The sequence below is a fragment of the Anabas testudineus genome, chromosome 22 (assembly GCF_900324465.2).
Source record: "Anabas testudineus chromosome 22, fAnaTes1.2, whole genome shotgun sequence".
NCBI lineage: Eukaryota > Metazoa > Chordata > Actinopteri > Anabantiformes > Anabantidae > Anabas > Anabas testudineus.
In genome coordinates, this window is record NC_046630.1 from 2,726,007 (window position 1) to 2,744,846 (window position 18,840).

The window sequence follows — 18,840 nt, forward strand, 5'->3', positions numbered from 1 at the left end:
AGTACACACTCTCCGTGTTGGAAATGTCTAGAAGGCCTGTAAGTCTGCCGTGAGCACCTGAATGCAGCATTTTAAAGGGACAGATGAGTCACAAGGGAAGAAGGAGGACGTGACCGGAACGACAAACACCAAATAAGGAAACAGTTCATCCACGATTCTTCTTCCTGCCGAAGCTGTCACAGTGAAACACACTCTGACTTCTTCTTTCCTCGTCCTCTGAACAGAAAGTAAACATCCACTAACTGCAGAATTATTATTGGAACTGTCTGCTGACCTACATCTCGCTGTGTTTGGTGGCACAACTGCAAAATAAGCTTAAAACATAAAATGTTGGAGCTTTCTTAATAACACCAGTGACAAAAGATCCAAAAGACACAAAAACATTAAGTTAGTAAGTGAACAATAACCAACCCGAGATCGTTTAAAGACCAACTGTTAAAAGAAAACTAACATGTCCGAGTTCACTGAAGGTAGTTCATCTGTTTAACACAATTAAAATAACCGTGAAGTTAATTTGGTTATTTCCATTCAAATGTTCTACTTATAAATGTGAGTAACTGTTTTCATGTTTGACACAAGCACCTGAAGGCAGCACGATCAGCCTACGGCCTGTTCACACTGATTCAACCTGATTTCACGCACGTTTCCACAGGCGGTGGAGTGTAACGTGTACATTATATTATAATAATTAATTAGGATTAACACCGTTTACATTATATTTATATTTCTTACTAGTTATGTTACTGTATCTCAGACTGATTCCAGAAATAACAGATGAAATGTGTCGTCTGAAGTGTGCGTCTATAAAACACTAAACACACGTCCTGCATCACGTTTATTGTGTTTCTAAACTATAGTCCGTTTCCCCGATGACTCGGGTTTTCCTCAGGCTGCCTTTTGGCTGAGTCACCGTGACGCCATTAATCTTTAACTATAGGCTAACTATGGCGGGGAGGAGGGGGCCAACCTGCAGAGTAAGCTCCAATCATATCTAGATGTTTTCAGACTTAATGAGAATTGTATTTAACTTCTGCATGTTTGAGAATAACTGAATAAAATAAATCAGTCGTCACTATTAATAGAAGTAAAATGGATTAAATGTTCTATTGTGAGCAGCAGCAGTAGCGCGTAGAGCTGCAATCACACATTAGTCCTGTTCTGTTCTGTTGAATCCTTTTAGCTGCATCTCTGCATATCTAATGCAGAATCTCATGCTTTAACGTCGTCATGTGATGTGAGCATGTGAGGACAAAGGCCCCACTGCAGCCAGGTCACATGAAACGACTATTTCAGAACATACAGTGCTAATCAGTCACTTTTTACACGCTTTGTTCTACAGATTTAATTTGAAATAGATAAAATTGTTAATCTACACTTCACACTGTCTGAGCCAACATGGAGAGTTGGGATCTGTCTGTAGACCTCTGATGTGGTGAGAATTAAATAAAAGAATTACTAAAGCATCAGTCGCATCAACTGTGAGACAGACAGTGGGAACCACCAGGACTCTTAGTGGGGAACATTGTTGTCACCGGTTTGTTAAGATCCACAGGTCAACAGTAAAGATCAGTACAACGCAAAATTAGAAAACAGAAAGTAAAGAGAGCACATTTAATAGTTGCACCTTTTATTATAAAAAATATTTACAAAGATGCTACAAGGTTTTTTCTTAATATAAAAAAATGCATACATTTTACAACGGCAATTAGTCTTTGAAGTTCTAGCTCCCATTCAGACCAGAGTGACATCCTTCAGGAGTGTTGTGGTAAGGTATTAAGCGTGTCGTAATACTGTATTTTTAGTCAATACATTTTGTTTGCCTGAGTTAATCTCTTCATCACCATGATAAGGAGCCATTTTGAAAAAGAAAATGCATTTGATTTTCCACATCTTTAGGAGAAAGGCAACTGTTTGCATAAAGGAATTAAAGGACATTTGAGTCGTATACAATCATTTTGAAACACATTTGACAGAGCTGCATAGCGATTTGAATAGTAATCCGGTTATTATTATTATTATTATTACTAACAATAATAAAATGTGTGGAATAAATAGGTACTGCATTCAAACGGACTGCAAAATTTGGATAAATATAATTTCATCGGGCCTCGTGGTTGATTTGATAAGTCAGTATGGCATGTCTGTACCTAGATATAATAAATACAATAAATAAAAACAATAAATTAGATGGGTTGACACACAGAATTCTTCATTTGTAATTCGAACAAATGAGATAAAGAAATATGGCTTCTTGATGCAGTTATCACACCGGGGTTTCTCCAAATGCTTCAGGAAAAAGATGTTATTATTACTGTTATTTGTAAAATTGGTAAAGCAGGGCGGGAGACTTACTGACATTTCTTACCGTCTACTGTAAACTTACCAGAAAAAGACAAATGTTCACCAGTGGACGGCTGCGGAATGTCAGTAATTCCCCCGTCCTGTGTAAAGCTTTAGAGAAAATGAAAGAACAGCGCCTACAAAAGTGTGACGATGTCGCTCACGACACCGGTTACAGTCGACTTATTATACCAAACCATGGGAAGACACTGTCTCGAGTCTGGCTACATTAAAATCTTAAAAACCACTTGGGAGGGAAAAAAATTATAATAATATCAAATGATACTTGCAAAATCCCCCAGCTGTATAATGCAAAAAATATATTTCTATATACACACATACGTACATATACATATATTCCATTCATATTTGCTTAAATCTTTAGGAAAATATGCACTGATTCATAGATTTGGATTTACAATTTGTTCTGGTTTCTGATGCATGTAGTGTGATGAATTGTTCCACAGTCCATGTAACAATAAATAGAAATGGACAAAAGAGCAGAGAGTACGATCAGGAGGAGCTAGAATGACAGAATGTATCACAGACGTAAACATGGAAAGTACGTAAATAAGAATGCATCATGGTATAAGTAATTATCTTTGCCTTCTCACAGATGTTGTGGAGGTTCGGGTTTCGACAAAGTAGGAAACTAACAAACCCACGGCCCCGGCTGGCTTTACAGATTTCACTCCTTTACTATTTTAAATGCCAATTTTATTTTAGGAATAAAAGACAAAGGTCCGAAGAGCAGCTGCCGACTCGTCTACGAGGCCATTAGAGTAACTATCTCTAACGGCGTATCTCAAAATCTACTTGGCTTCCTGTTAATTTCCCACCTTGTCCCAAAACCTTACAACAATCTCCATGTGTAACAATACCACATACAGAACATGCACGTGTACTGTGCATAGTCTGGAAAGAGTCTGTGGGATCAGTACAGGCTAGAGGAATGTCCTGTGTTTCAGGATCCCACTATGATCTCCATGATGTGGTCCAGTTCGTTCAGGTCTGACCTGCAACTCGAGCTGGAGCTCAGGGCTGAGGGCCCGTGAGAGGAGAGGCTCTCCAGCAGATCGTAAGGCCCCATCTTGGGGGCGCTCTGCATGCCTGTCAGCACCGTATCGAGGTCATAGTAGGACGGGTCCACGTCTGAAAACAGTTCCTCGAGCGCGGGGTCAGGGGGCGGCGCCGGGTGCTTGATCTCAAAAGTCCCAAAAACCTGCTCCCCTGTCCTGGAGTCTGCTCTCAGGTGGTCCCGGTCTCCTTCCTCTCCCTCTGACACACACTCCTCGCTGTCCTCCTCTTCATCCTCTTCACACTCACCGTCTTCCTCTTCCTCCTCCCAGCAGGGCCCCATGCCAAAGGGACCTGCCAGGTAGGAAGCAGAGGACAGCTGGGGGGAGACAGGCGATAAAGTGGACATAGTGACCTCTGTCTCTACGTCTCCGTCCATCACCACCTCTTCGGAGTGGTAGCCTTCCTCCAGACCAATCACTGAGAAGGGCTTAGGGTTCTGACCGGCCTGAGCTGCTGGGTCTGTCTGCCGGCAGAGCACTTCGGTGGCCACCAGGCGGTCACCGGGACACTGGGCGGCAGCCAGAGCCTGGGTCATTATCTGCCAGGTGCCGTCCTGGGTCATCTCCTCCTGGATCTGCCGCACCGTGTTAGTGATGAGCACCGAGCGGCACAGGTTGGGCTCCACCAGCATGTGGCAGAGCTGCAGCTTGATCAGCGACATGTCAAGCAGCGACTGCCGCTGCAGGCTGTAGGAGGATGACAGCGTCCGAGCTGCCGCAGATGAAGCCACCTGGCCTTGTTCGCCGCTGGAGACCGGTTCCTCCCCGGAGTCTGAGAACTTACGCTTGGTGCCCTTCGGGAACATGTTGTCTCTCTGTGGTGATGGTAAGGAGACAGAGACGCAGTCAGACACCCAGTGGAAACACAACAACAAATTAATCACACTGACAAACACACTAAAGTGCCTAGTGTTCTGAATTTCACTAGCTAATAAGAGTAAAAAAGTAAGTGTCATGTAATTAATTATGTAAATGTGTGATGTAATGAGGCTATGTGGTGGAATATGTGTGCATGGACATGAGGGATCTACGGCTACAAGCTGCTGAACAGCAGCTGTGGCTTAATTAATAAACTCTACAGGTTTAAAAACTCTTTGTGAACTACAGTAAACAGTAAATTGTTTGTTGTAGTTGTTTTTTCTTAAAGTTTGCTATACCTTTCCTGTTGAGAGGCACAGGCAATAGCAATGCAGCTTGGTCCCGGCTGCAACGCTTCAAGTACTTTTGTACGAGCGACAAGCAGCTTTTGTTCAGCACCATTTCTGCCCATTTTAGGCCAGTCTGAGGCAAGACTCCTGCTGGGCGGAACAACCACACTTTTAACAGACCACTGAGCCACCGAAAATAGCATGGTTACCAACTAAATGCGAACGCTGCATCAAAGTAAGCACAGACTAGAGAGACCTTTGTCAGAAAACAAAAACAGCACTCAAGTTACATGATCAGTGCACTCATATTCTTTCCCACAGGCACCTGTGATCAAGAAAATCAAAAAGATATCCTAATCAATGAGATGCTTTTATAGGAGTAAAGGTGATAAGGATATCAAAAATAACAGCATTTACAATATTCACAATACAGTATACGACCATGAACCACTAATATTTACAGTATCAGGTTTCCATGTCTACACACGCCACAGTTCAAAAACTAGTAGAACAAGATTTTCACTTTCTCTTCACTGAGGAGGGGAAGAAAAGTAGAGTCAACTTCCTTATTACACACCACTGTGAACACACAGATGTCTTACAGGAACAAAACAACACTCCTGCCAACATTAAAGGCCCCCTGACTCCCAAAATAAATGGGATGCGAGTAAATGGGAGACTGAGCTCTGAACAGCAGCCTGTGGCATTTAATTTTCCATCAGACAGAAATATAGTGTGCAGTGTCCGGCTGTGTCTCCACTGTGTAAAACCTGTGGGCAGGGCATTGGGGTGAATGATTCCACTTGCTTCAAATTTGTATTTGTGTTACATTTTTAAAAACATAATCACAAAAAATTCAAAACCAATAGTACAATGAAAAGTTTTGTACATGTTGGACTCCTCACAAAACATCAGGGTTTACAAAATGGAAACCAAAAAAGCAAATAGTTGTTAACAGTTTTACAAACACTGGGTCCACTTTTCTGTGGAAAACAAAAAACAAGGAAACTAAATACACTAGACACGGCTATTATTGTCACAATTCATCTGCACACCAGCCAAGCAGAAATTGTTTTTTGTTAAAATGTCATCTTATGGTGCCAGGCAAAACTGGGGCCCTATAATCTGTGTAAATTATACACCACTTTTTAAATTAACACACAGTGCACACAGGGATGTCAGGCAGGATTGTGAAGCCCAAAACTGGCATGATAAAACACCACACAATTTAACATTTAATCAACACATAATCAAGAATAAAATCAAAAAAATGAGTCATTTCTACTTCATTAGGAAGTGGTTGTAAAGCCTGCTTCTTTTCAGACATTAACACTCAATAGAAAATCAGAAAGAAAGATTAAATTACAGCTACAGTCCTCACCCGATTGAGCAGATGAGTGAACTAAACCTGCACCAAATATCAAGACGTTACAATCCATATCAAACAAGACGTGGATCTAAAGGACGCACTGAAAGGCTTTGGATCCTCGCTTGCATAGAACAACATTTCCTGACAGTGGACAGAATAGGGGAGAAAAAAAAGAGTCATTTATGAAGTTGTCTGGAGATCTAAAATACAAAGGGTGAGAAAACAATTATGGACATGTGTTGTCTTCTTGTGCAGTGCATTTGTGCTGGCCCCTGTTAAATGAGAGATACTAGAGAGCACTGTGTAAAATATTAAAATAGAAAATCAAGTGCAACCAGGAAAACCTACAACCTTTGAGAAATCACACTGCACAAGAAAAAACAGTTCTGGACATGACAATATTTTTTACAGGTATACTGACAAATTTGGTTTTTGAACACCCTATAATTTAGCATTTTGGGGTTAAATCTCAAGGATTCTCCACAAATCTACAGAGTAATGATCTGTTTAAATTCCTTAATGAAAGAAAGCCACAAATGGCTTATATTGTTTTATCATTAGATGTCATATATCTCAAACATTTAGTCAACAGACAGAAAAACAGCCATAAACAACTATTCTGGTGTCTTATTTAACTCGTTTATATGAATATGGTGAAAAACAAACGTATAGAAGGAGCTCTCTGGGTTTTGGAGTGTCGGACGTGCATGACACATTTAGAGGAAGTCACCTTAGTTTCTGAGAAGCTACGAAGGGAATTTTTTTTATTATTACACTGAACAGATGATCAACTGAAAAACAAAAACCATCATTAAAATAGTCAGCGGTGGCTTAAATAACACAAATCACAATACATGTTGAATAAACTGAAAGTGGACCAAAATCTCCATCAATTTTATTTCTTTTACTCATTAAAGATTTGTCCTCGATCATTGTACCGTGTACCTGACTTTTAACAGTGATTAATATTTATTCTAAAAAGATTTATTCTGCTTCAGATGCTCAACTATAGTCTGAGATCCAGATCATTTCCAAAACATTCAACCTGTTGTTTTCTATTTTAAGGGGCCTTGATGGTAAGTTTAGTCAGTGCTTTGACAAGATTTAACCAGAAAATGCTGACATATATGGTGTTCAAACCCGTGCGTCTGGCACAGATCAGGGAATGAGTAATCAGCTGAACAGATGCACCACGTTCAAATTACGCACAGCATCGGAGCCTGATGTCAGACAATTACACATAAATAGATAGATCTATGTGAGAAAACGCCGTCAAACACGGGGTTGGATGAATAACGTTAGTACTAAACTGAGCACTATGCTAGGAGCCAGAAGCCAAACAAAATGCTGCCTCGCTTTACGTCAATGGCTCCTAGCACGACCCATCCCCCACCGCCAACTGAGAAGCAGCACTTTCCCAGCTCCACATAGTAAATTAATAAATAAACCTCACACTGGGCGGCTTTAACTCTCACGTTTCTTCGTCCACGCCGTGATTTTAGCCGCTTTCCTTGGCCTAATCGGCGCCTTTGGAGCCGCTGTACCGACCGGCTGGCAGCTCCTAGCCGTGACTACCGCATGCTTTGTCTTTTCGGCGTCGGGGCCACGGAGCGACAACGAGGCCATTTTGCGCTAGTAGCTAACAGTTAGCCGGCTAGCTAGCTGGAGCTTGCTGCTAGCTAACGTTAGCTGTTAGCTCGGCTGAAGCGGTTTAGTGGAAAAAACGGTTAAAATTCGCCTCCTCCGCTTTTTCTTTGGCTTTTTCGTCCTGATCGTGTCGTAAAATGTTTGCTAACGTTAGCCTGATTAGCCCGAAGCGCCCACCCACCACCTCCCATCCTCCGCGGTCCTTCCTCCTTTTAGCCAAAAACAAGAGTTTTCGTCGCGGCCCGGTTCTTTTTAAGTTCCTAAAACAACACACGGTCCCCCCGGTGCCCGCTCCGCAGACACCGGCGCCGGGTGGCTGGCCGGCCGTACTCACCTCGTGTTTGTGTTATTTTATTCCCGTCTCGGTCATAGGATCGACGGCAGGGAAAGCGGAGATCAGGTTCAGATGAGATCATTCATGCCACGGCTTCAGAAACTGAAGTCGCTCAGTGCTGCTGCTGCTGCTGCTGCCGCGGAGCGGACTGAGGGACGGAAGGCAGGAGGGGGAGGGGAGCCGACACAGGCCGACACAGGCAGCCGTCTGCCAGGGATTCCTCTCTAATGAGGTCTGCTGCTGCTGCTGCTGCTGCTGCTGCTGCTGCTGCCGAGGATCTAAGACACAAACAAGCGAACACATGAGACAGAAACTGGAGGTGAACGAGTGGAAGTAGTACTGTGGAGTACTGTGTAGTACTGTGGAGTAGTACTGTGTAGCACCAGCTGTACATCAACATCAAGTACTGAAGTACTGACACCTAGTACCACACATTATAATACTGGGTTACATGATTTGGTTCTTCTGCATTATAAGTGGAAGAAGTGCTTAAGAGGTATTTAATTTAAAAAACAATGTAGTATAAATATTACAGTGCAGAAGTACTACATTAGAAATTTAACTTGAGTGAAAGTTAAATATACAAAAAGCCACGGTGGATTATTTTAATATACAGTCCAATGATCCACTTAATGGAAGTAGTTTAGTTTTTGACATTACCAAGCTGTGTGGTGTTAATAATGAAATGTGAAGTAACTTGTAAGTTAACATACTGTCCAGAGAGGTCAAATAAAGGTAAAATAAGCACTCTGGTCTTTTACTAAGTATAAGTACTATTACTACAGGGTAGAAATACTGTGTTGCACATAAATGTTACTTGAGTCAAAGTTTAGTATCAGAATCTAGTTCATTTTAAGTAATATATACTTATTTGTAGTAATTCTAATACTACATTATCATTTATTTGTTTATTCTATTTGGTACTAGTAACTTATGTATTAGAGGAAAAAGAACACAACATGACAGGTGGGTTTGTTTGTTTGTTTGTTTGTTTGTTTGTTTTCAATAAAAAGTAATAAAGTACATGCATCAGGTATCACAAATAAAGGTAGTCAGTATGCAGAAAAGCCTGCTCCACAGAAATATGGCCTCTGGTATTTTAAACTACATATTAAAAGGTGGTGCATGTTGTAGCTTCTTATGTAGTTAGTCTTTAATAATGTTTTATAATGTATTATAATACTCTGTTACTAGTAAAAGGACGTACACATTCCTCACAGCAAGGAAAGTACACAAGTTAAGCATCAAAATATACTTAAAGTAACAGAAGGAGGTGTACTCAGTGTGTAGATTTGCCCATTTCAAAATAACATACAAATATACGTCTGATTGTTGATGGATTCATGTATATAATGTAAGTACTCTATGACTTTATTACTGCTCGGAGGTTTTTTCCCTCTTTACCACAGTCAGGTGTAAATGGGATTCATTCAGTAAGTTCACGCAGACACAATTACAAAACATCAGAATCCCCATTTTAACAGTAAAGTGAAATTACTCAATATACAGCAGATCTCTGGTTCTTTACAATATTCTGGATTTATAAATATATTTCCATCTCACTTTGTCTTGTTGACAGATATTTATAGTAATGTAGTTGGCCATAATTAGTATTGATAACAAGGTCAATAATCTCACCACCTGGGTGCCTATTAAAATGATTTACAGGACACAGACATGCACAGTGGTTTCTGAATCGTATGTGCAGTGTACTGATTACAAATTGCAGTTGAATGTAATTTATTTATCTTGATCCAGTCTTTTAATGCTGTTGTTAACAATGTGAATTTCAAAGCTTCTATATGTCAATTTAATCTCTTTACTTTGATGGAAACTTAACTTTGTCATTTTAAAATTGGAAGTATTTGTTCTGTGTGTTGCCAATTTTAATTCAACATAAATGTGATCTCTTTGCTGCATTTGTGAGTGTCCCGAGCTGCTCTGCAGCCACCTTACAGCTGCTACATAAGGATTCAAAATACACAGTGTTTATCTATTCCTGAATTTTCGCTTTCCAAACTTTCTAAACTTGTCACTCCCATCTGTAGCCACGTTCTCTGTCTCCTGCCAAGACTACCACACACACCACCGTTTGCATCTGATTTGTTTAATGACCAATAATTATCAGTGCTGGTGATGCTTATTACGTCCACCATGGAGGTTTTCTGTATTCGTTCTTGATAATTACTTTAATCTGTCTTCCCATAAACGATACTGTATATTTCACAAACCTATAAATTATTTGGAAGACGGGGGTAGAGAAAGAAAACAGCTGAGTAGACTCTGAGACTGATGCAGGATTTCTGCTACAGTTACTACAGTATGCTGTTCAGGGTCAGTTTCAACCCAATTAAGTGATGGGAATAATGTGACGTCTCCATCACAAGCTGTTCGTTTTCACCTCACTGCAAAGATCTTTAGCAAAGGGGACAATGAAAAATAAATCACCCACCATCCTACTTACAACTGAAATGAGCTGCAAAAAGTTTTTGAAACTGTTCAATTTCAAGTGTAATTGCTCCTCTAATTTAATCTAAGTTTAAATGACTGATTAAAACAGTAATTAATTAGACTTTTGTCTAGAAATCGTCAACAGACCAAATTAATCACATTTTGATGTTTATTCTCTGTGGATTGACTAATTGATTAATCCCTTTATTTTTACATGTCCCTGACAAAGCAGCTGTTGATCACTGTGTAACTGTCAATGTATTTGTAGATAACAAATGAGAACCTCTGCAAGATAAAAAAAAACATCAAACAACAGTCATGTCTCTTTTTCTTAAAGTTTTCTTTCTTATTCTTTTAGCTTGATTTTAGCGAGATGAAGATGTGTAGCCCCTGTGTTGTTACAGGATTCTTATATCATTGTGATCAGTGTAGAGAAGTAAAGACATATTTCACAACTGCATTTCCAGAGCTTATTGCATAGATGCAATGACACACGTCGTTCAACTGCAGCCATCAAAGTTCCACTTGGACGCTTTCCACTGATTTGCAGACATTAATTTAATTTAACGTCCCAGTGTAAGGCAGTCACTCCTGCTTTTCCCATGTGACCTTCCCATTCCTACTTCCTGCTGGATCTAAAACTGCTTCAAAAAATGCCTATCCCATAACATCTGCCACTGCGTCTTGATTTTTCCAAGTGTAAAATTTGGTTTCTGCTTCAATCTGTTTTATCAATCTTACTGATTTACTCACTTATTTGCTTTTAATCAATTTTTGCATGTCGATGCTCATGAATGCATGCACAAGCTGGTATGCAATTATTTGGTAGATCAGTTCCTACAGTTCTCCACAGTGATTGTAATGTTTCATAAAGAATCTGATCAAGAAGTATGCTTTATTTGAGATTAGGGCTGCTATAAAGACATTTATCAGTGTCTTTAGACCCACTGAAGCCTATGAGGTTTCATATCATGTTTACAAAAGCCATCAGATTTAATGAACTTTACTTTAGTAATTTTATTGATGGGGTTACGAACTACAGGTGTTTAACAGAGACTTAAATTAACTATTTCACAGAGGTTTATTTACCTGATGTTACTGATGAAGCTGCTTTGGCGACATTTGGCCGCAGGATGTCGCTGTACGACGTGACAGCATCATTCTGAAATTATACATGAATAATCACATCACTTTAAAAATGTGCTTTAATATACTTTAATTTAAAAAACCCTGCAAATGTAATGAAAACTATTTGGGCTGAACTATTTGCTATCTTATGTTCATAACAAGAAACAGTCTGTTTCTGCTGATAATCCTGACAGTACAGATTATTATCATATTGTCATAAGTAGTTTTTCTCCAGGACATTTCACACTGATTAAAATAATTGAATGAACTGATGATACAGGGGATGTTCGAATTGGCGAGCTGATGTCCAAATCTTTAGTTAGTTATATCTGATAACTCATCTTAATAAAACGTTATATAGTACAATAGAAACCTCATGGGACAAGGGACTGAAAACCCCTGATAACACAAAACGTTTAAATAACACATTATACGACGTATATATTATATATGTTTACTTTAAATTTAACAAAGATCATGGAAAAATCAAATTCTAAAGCTTGATTGTGTAATGGACAAGGATATTACATAAAGTAATATTACATACACATAACAAATAAAGTACATTTAGCTTTTTTGTTTGTATTGAACCAAATTGTTCGACAACTCCAAACACTAAAAAACTGCATCCGAACATATTTATTTACAACATATTTTTAATAAAATTGTTTACTTTCTTTCTAGAAGTCCTCCTTGTTGGTGCGGAACTATTCTTCAGAAAACCACTTCCGGGACGGGGAACGTTTTAACATAGTTCTACAAAGTTCCGTTTCCAGCAATTTCTGTGATCGGCGGATAAACGGGGGGGCACCGCGTCTGAGAGCCAGTGGCAGCTAGAGGCTTCTAGAAGCAACGTGCACCGGGAAGAAGCAGCTCTTCAAGGAACCCCCTCAACGTTTCTCTGTAAAACCTTTTTTTATTTTTTAGCTGGCTAAATGGCGAAGTGGGGAGAAGGTGACCCTCGCTGGATTGTAGAAGAGAGAGCCGATGCGACTAATGTCAACAACTGGCACTGGTGAGAAATCATGAAAGGACACTGGCTGCTAGCTAGTGCGCTAATGCTAACATCACATTTTTAGTTAGTTCGTATTGATATGATATAAACAGTTGAACCCCGGCAGTGTCAGGTGCTGTTGATAGTTTATTCACAGACTGATTTATTCTGCGTGTCAATGAAACCAATCTTTATATTTGAAGTTAAAGTAATATAGCTTATAGCTAGTCATAGTCAAGCTAGCTTCACTTGTAGCTAGCTATTGTAGCTTCAAATACGTGTATTGAGGCTTCAACCCGTTAGTTTTGGTTAAAAACTGTTGTTTTTTGTTAACTAGATTTTAACTGTGTGTGTTTCGCTGTAACAGTTTCCTGGACAGTCTTCTGTGATGGTTATTAAGTCTTCTGCTACCGTTGTTACACCTGCATTAAACACGTGAAGTAGGCCCATTTGCAACGTGACTTTAGAGGTTAATTATAACAAAGTTAGTTTTGTTTGAAATATTTTGCTCCAGATTTTGGTGTGTAATTAGAAGAAAGTGCCTAAAAGGTGATCTCAAGTGTTCCGGCTGCAGCATGTTACCTAAAGGACTTCCTTTACATCGTTTGAATGTCTCATTATAAAGTATTTTATTAACCTTCACATACAGAAATATCCCTGATGAAGTTTTTCTGTTATTTTATATCATAATCAATGGAAAATATGTACAGTTTACAAGTAGGCTTTAAGACGTTCTTCTAATTGGATAATCTAGTCACCCATTGTCATCTCTTGACCATAATCAATACGTTTTTATTGATTAACTGAAATTATTATTATTAACTGTTGTTGCATACAGCAAAGAAAAATGACAGAAATGTCTTAAACATATATAAATCCTCTATATCATCCACTTAATTAGTAATTCTAGGCCCCTGCTCTTTTCATAAATGTCATAGCTGGACTGGTCACTGTGAAACTGAATTGGATACTAGAGCTCTGTTATTGGGTTTGCTTTTCTCTACTGTAACAAACTAATACTTGTTAAATCATAATGTACACACATATATTTCTTCAACTAACACTCTACATGATGCTGTGTCACAATTAACATCCTGAGAGGTACACTACTGTGCAAAAGATTTGTTGTTTTGTCAATGATTGTATACAAGTTTATTTCTTAGTCTAGTCTTAGAATAAAACTAGAAAAGATGTATATAACATTATATTAGAAAAACATTTTACTGTGACTTCTGTAGGGAATCCAGAGAGCCCAGGTACAAAAATAGGAGTGGGGAACTGTCACAATCTGATAAGAGGTTTCTCAGAGTTTCTTCTTTAAGAGACTAGAAGAAGTCCAGCAAGGATCTGGTTTTTCTGGCAGCTTCAACAGGATGCTGTGATCATGAATGCTCTTTGTGAAAGGAGAGCAGCTGAAAAACATGTGCCTTTTTGTGTTTTGAGTTGTTCTATTGATAAAACTGAGAAGTAAATATATGTGGCCATCATAAATTGCTAAAAACAAATGTGAGGCTTTTGCTCAGTAATGGTTGACTTTCATCCTTCATCTTTTGACTTCATAATGTGTGAGTGTAATGGCTGTGAAGGGTAAAGTCTGGACCACCAAAGAGTGTCTGACACAAATAAATTAGCTTTGTGTGACTTTGCTGTTGCAGTGACAAGCACTAAAATAATAATGCCATATTGGATCCACCTAAGGCCAAGCTATGTCACTGTTTTTACATGTTTTAACCACTGGATAGATAAATGTGCTTCTTATTGCCTAGTAAACAGCTCTTACATCGATGGTTTTGTGAGCTCTGTATAATAATTAACTTTAGACTTGCTTTAGGTGGGTAATTTGTCACAATTGGCATCATTAGTTATGTTGTCATTGTGGAGTGATGTAGAAATCCCAACTAAAAGTTAAACTGTAAACAAAGATGGAACTATGGGAAGTTTAATTTAAGCTTATGTCCCAGGCAAGTTTGAAGTAAATGATTTTAATACAAGAGTAAGAACAGAATATGGCATTTGCTTGATAGTGATTAGTATTTTTTATCGCTTACTGAAGATGTCGTTTTTTTGGTTGTTAAATTTGTTGTTAATATATTGATATCGACTAGAAGACTTTTCAGAAGTCATTAATAAACTCCACAAAACATCAAACAATATTAAAACAACTACCCAACAGAAAACTGATTAGTGTCGTGGACCTGCTCACTCATCACTCTGGTCTCTGCTGGATTTCTCAGGACTGAACGAGATGCAACAAACTGGTCATCAGACAAATTAAAATTCCTGCTTCTCGGGTTGAGCGTGGAGGCTGAAGAGGGGAAGTGTGAGGTGACAGAAGTCAGCAAGGTGGAAGGAGAGGCGTCGATTAACAACCGCAAGGGGAAACTTATTTTCTTCTATGAATGGAACCTGAAAGCTATTTGGACTGGTAAGAACAAAACTTGTCTTTCTGTTAGTTTTAGGGATGATTTTAGTTAAAATAAATGTTTTCTAAGATATTTAATTAGTTTATTATAGCTGAATGAATAAATAGGAAACAAACGCTTGTTTGTAGCAGTGGATAATGAAATAGACTAGCTCATCAGAAGATGAGAATCTCTGCTGACACACATATTCAATTTTTTATTTGTACCAGGAAAATCCAAGTCAGGAATCAAATATAAAGGAACTATTGAAGTTCCAAACTTGTCTGACGAGAACGACATGGAGGATCTGGATGTGAGTTTTCCTAATTTAAAAACATTTAACAGAGTGGGTGTTGGGGGGGACAGTGTGGTGATACTTGTCCTGTGATCCTCTTCCAGATTTCAGTGATGTTGAACAAAGATGAACCTGATACGCCACTCATTAACCTGATGAAAACAAAAGGAGCGGAGAAGATCCGTGAAGCCCTGGGAAGCTACGTTGGGTTGTTAAAAACAGGTGAGTGAGTCGGGAATAAAGCTGTGATATAGCAAAACATTATGAGTTATAATGATGGGCCGTGGTCCCCACAACAGACTCAAATACCACTTACTAGAATGTCATATCCCAGTAGAGGTAAACGTCTGCACCAACTCATGAAGTCATTAAAATTGGGTCCATGACTGTACATTTAAGACGTAACTGCGCTCCTTACCATCTTTGTGATTCTTATGTCATCTGATGTGGCGCTGACAAACACCTGAGCCTCTGTTGTGAATGTGGAATCTCATTACTAGAGTTTCTCTGTACTGTTGAGTCGGTGGTAAAACACGTTTCAGTCTGTTGTGGGGACCGGTTATAACTTGTCATCTGTTGTCTGTGTCGGATTTAACATCCAGACCACGTCCACATGACAGAAGCAAATTCTTTTTCATAAGAACTCCTCGTCTTGTCTATGCTGATCTGAGTCTTTCTCCGTCTGAATCACACTGTTCTGTGTCATGCTCCCTCTCTGTGTTTGCTTTTCCTACGGTGCCACATGAAAACTTAAGTGTCGTCTAAATGACCACAATGAAATAAATTGATAACTATAACTTGAAAGAATGAATGTTTTCCAGTCGTCATGATGTAGTTCATCTTATTGCACATATATTTGCCTCCTTACAGTTCATTTTCCACTGCATTAAAAATCCATAATTGTCCTATTTCATACTTGAACCTTTTTCTCTTAGTAGGAATTATCTACTACTGCAAGTGATTTAAATTAAGGAATTAACAAGATAATGTTGTTCCTAACCTTAAGTTGTTTATCTCAGAGTTCACACAGGGAATGATCCTGCCCACAGCGAATGGTGTGGCCAAACCACAGTCCACGTCACAGTCCAAAGCCAGCCAGGATAAAACTCAGGTTTGTGCTGTTGTTGTTTGTGCAGATGATTTACTGTAACAGAAATGGCACCGATGAACTATCAGTGTTTGTCTTCCATCACTAGACATTTCCCTTGTTTTGTTGAACAGATTTCCTCCTCGAGCAGCAAAGCTGCTCCGGTCAATGTTAACACTGGCGTCAAGATCCCCACCTGTAAATTCAGCATGAAAGAAACGTTCCTCACCTCACCACCTGAGCTCTACAGGGTCTTCCTCAACCAGGAGGTGAGCGTCACCTGTTAATCATCAGTGGTGCAGTTGTTAAATAACGCTCACTTTGTTCTCAGAGCTGAAAGAGGTCACAGCACTCAGCAAAGATTTGATTCGACTCTAATCAGTGTGTGATGTTTGGCTGATGTGCAGATGGTCCAGGCTTTCACACACGGTCCAGCGACAGTGGATGCAGAGCGGGGGGGAAAGTTTCGTCTCTTAGAAGGAAATGTCTTCGGCGAATTCACGGAACTGGTGAGATTTAATGTTTCTGCCCTTGAAACTTAAAATGATGATACAGATACAAGTGTGTTTTATTCATATTATTTTGACCTTTTCTGTGTTTTGTACCTTCATTTAACATGAAATCGATTTCTGTCACCAGGTACCTGATGAGAAAATAGTCATGAAGTGGCGGTATAACAACTGGCCCTGCGGTATGTAAATCTTATGTTTATGTTGTTCTTATGTTTAAAAGATAAGCGAACTGTGTCTAACAGTGGCAGCCAGATAAAACATTCTTAGTATGTATGGACACATAAACATCAGCAGGCAGCGGTTTTCTCCAGCTGATATTAGATAAATATGATCTAAAACACCAAATTAGTGCTTCTGTAACTATCTGAAAGCAACACAGCGCTTTAAGTCACTTTATGGCTCCTTGTAACAGCTCCCTACACAAATCTCACAGGAATATTTAACATATCAAACAGGTTTTTCATCTGATTTTTACATTACAACCCCAGAAGTTTAATTCAAGCAACAAGGGGCAGAATTCTTATTTAAATCAGGTTGGTGTTTTTAGTTGGAAATTCCCTCTTTGTGTTTCCTGTGACAGTTTCCCTGTCGAGCTGCAGAGGAAGGAAACAAACAGGGAATTTGGAAGATACCTACTTAATGTGTCTGGCTGAAGCTTTATACTACTGTGAAAGTGAATTATTGTTTTGTTAAAGTTCACACTGCTAAAGTGGCTGTTTTTCTCCACAGAGCATTACGCCACGGTCACGTTGAATTTCTTGGACCGAAGCAGCGAGACAGAGCTGAAGGTGGAGTGCCGAGGCGTCCCAGACAGCCAGGAGGAGCAGACAAAAGAAGGCTGGAGGAGATACTACTTCGAAGCTATCAAACAGACTTTTGGCTACGGAGCGCGGCTCTTCTGAAGACGGTGTGCTGTAGTACTGTTTGTTCTTTTTGTTTTGTTTTTTTCTGCTGTTGGTTTTTTAAAACGTATTGATCTCTCTGGCACAAGATGTCCCGCTGTCAGTCAACTCATTACGAGAGTTAGGAAAGGTGAAATAAGAGAGGCCAATGTGTCACGTGTGTGAATGTATGCGTGTGTGTGTATGTTTCAGTTTTGAGTATATTTAAATCTACATTTTCCCCTTCAGTATTTGGATCAGGTGTTTGAAGGAGCGTATGTAGACCTTGCCTGTAGTTTGGGACTCAGGAAGGAAAATGGATTGAATAAAGCGAAGAAGAATCTATTGAACCACTAATGCAAATTGGCCTCTACTTCTATAAATATGTAATTATTGCAAGATTTAAAATAAATGTTTTTCTTTTTATTTGAGGAAAAAAAAACTGCTTTGAAAGTGAATGTTTATTTTTTACTTCTTTTACTCGTTTGAAGTGTAACTAGTGAGACGAGATGCTTTCAGCGTGGATGCATGTTTCATTTCTAGATGGAGGAATGACTACTGGATGTGAGCTTTAATCGTGAAGTCTGTCACTTATCGCTAAGCAGTACAGTTTCATTCAGACTTGATTTCATGTACATCACAAACCCAGTGTCTGTCTGCGTGATCGGATCAGCTCGGACCTTCAGCAGGAACATTGTCACTCGTGCAAACAGTTTGAATTCCTTATGCAGGTAGCTAGCGTAGCAACTAAAGACAGACATTTTGCAATATTTGGCTTCAAATTGTACATTTACAGTAAAAAACGCTTTCAGAACATCTATTTATTCATAATTTCATCCATTCACAGTGTAAAAAGATTAGTTTCTTGGAATAAACCAATTCCTGTATGCGCTTGATTTGTTTTTATTTCTGTGAAACACTTTTTCACATTACATCTGTCGAGCAGAAACGTTCAACTTATTTATTCACATCTTAATATTTATTGTCACATTTCATACGAAAATGCCTTCTGCCTTTAAAACATTAATTTACACAAGTGCTTTAAAATGAAACGCTCACAATAGAAGCCACAAAAGGGAACTATTTAGCCACATAAGCACTTAATTTGGTTTTAAAGATCGCTGCAGGTCACTTTTTCAGAAACAAAGTTTAACAAGCAAAACTTCACCCACA

The 18,840-nt window shown here is 39.1% G+C and overlaps 2 protein-coding genes across 4 annotated transcripts; one reads left to right on the forward strand and one right to left on the reverse strand.

The window, feature by feature from the left end:
• Nucleotides 1–1,610: 1,610 nt before the first annotated feature.
• On the reverse strand, nucleotides 1,611–8,166 carry cdca4 (cell division cycle associated 4). 3 transcript variants are annotated; one of them, XM_026339742.1, is made up of 3 exons: nucleotides 7,918–8,160; nucleotides 4,577–4,714; nucleotides 1,611–4,234 (listed from the first exon to the last, which is right to left on the reverse strand). In XM_026339742.1, the coding sequence occupies exon 3, from the start codon at nucleotides 4,223–4,225 to the stop codon at nucleotides 3,305–3,307; it is 921 nt and encodes a 306-aa protein (XP_026195527.1). In that variant the 5' UTR covers nucleotides 4,226–4,234; nucleotides 4,577–4,714; nucleotides 7,918–8,160; the 3' UTR covers nucleotides 1,611–3,304. The 3 variants fall into 3 exon arrangements, with proteins under 3 accessions (XP_026195527.1, XP_026195524.1, XP_026195526.1); XM_026339739.1 differs by lacking the exon at nucleotides 4,577–4,714 and having other exon boundaries at nucleotides 7,918–8,166; XM_026339741.1 differs by lacking the exon at nucleotides 7,918–8,160 and having other exon boundaries at nucleotides 4,577–7,907.
• Nucleotides 8,167–12,286: 4,120 nt separating this feature from the next.
• LOC113148625 (activator of 90 kDa heat shock protein ATPase homolog 1-like) lies at nucleotides 12,287–18,554 on the forward strand. The gene is made up of 9 exons (XM_026340382.1): nucleotides 12,287–12,511; nucleotides 14,725–14,915; nucleotides 15,123–15,205; nucleotides 15,292–15,409; nucleotides 16,207–16,298; nucleotides 16,409–16,543; nucleotides 16,682–16,783; nucleotides 16,914–16,965; nucleotides 17,516–18,554. The coding sequence occupies exons 1-9, from the start codon at nucleotides 12,432–12,434 to the stop codon at nucleotides 17,686–17,688; spliced, it is 1,026 nt and encodes a 341-aa protein (XP_026196167.1). The 5' UTR covers nucleotides 12,287–12,431; the 3' UTR covers nucleotides 17,689–18,554.
• Nucleotides 18,555–18,840: the final 286 nt, after the last annotated feature.

Excerpts from the sequence above, each read along its gene's own strand:
- LOC113148625 (XM_026340382.1), top strand. The coding sequence starts at position 12,432 with ATGGCGAAGTGGGGAGAAGGTGACCCTCGCTGGATTGTAGAAGAGAGA. Across the intron at positions 16,299-16,408 it reads CCAGCCAGGATAAAACTCAG|ATTTCCTCCTCGAGCAGCAA; the intron begins GTTTGTGCTGTT and ends TTTGTTGAACAG. Across the intron at positions 16,784-16,913 it reads TCGGCGAATTCACGGAACTG|GTACCTGATGAGAAAATAGT; the intron begins GTGAGATTTAAT and ends TTCTGTCACCAG.
- cdca4 (XM_026339739.1), bottom strand. The coding sequence starts at position 4,225 with ATGTTCCCGAAGGGCACCAAGCGTAAGTTCTCAGACTCCGGGGAGGAA.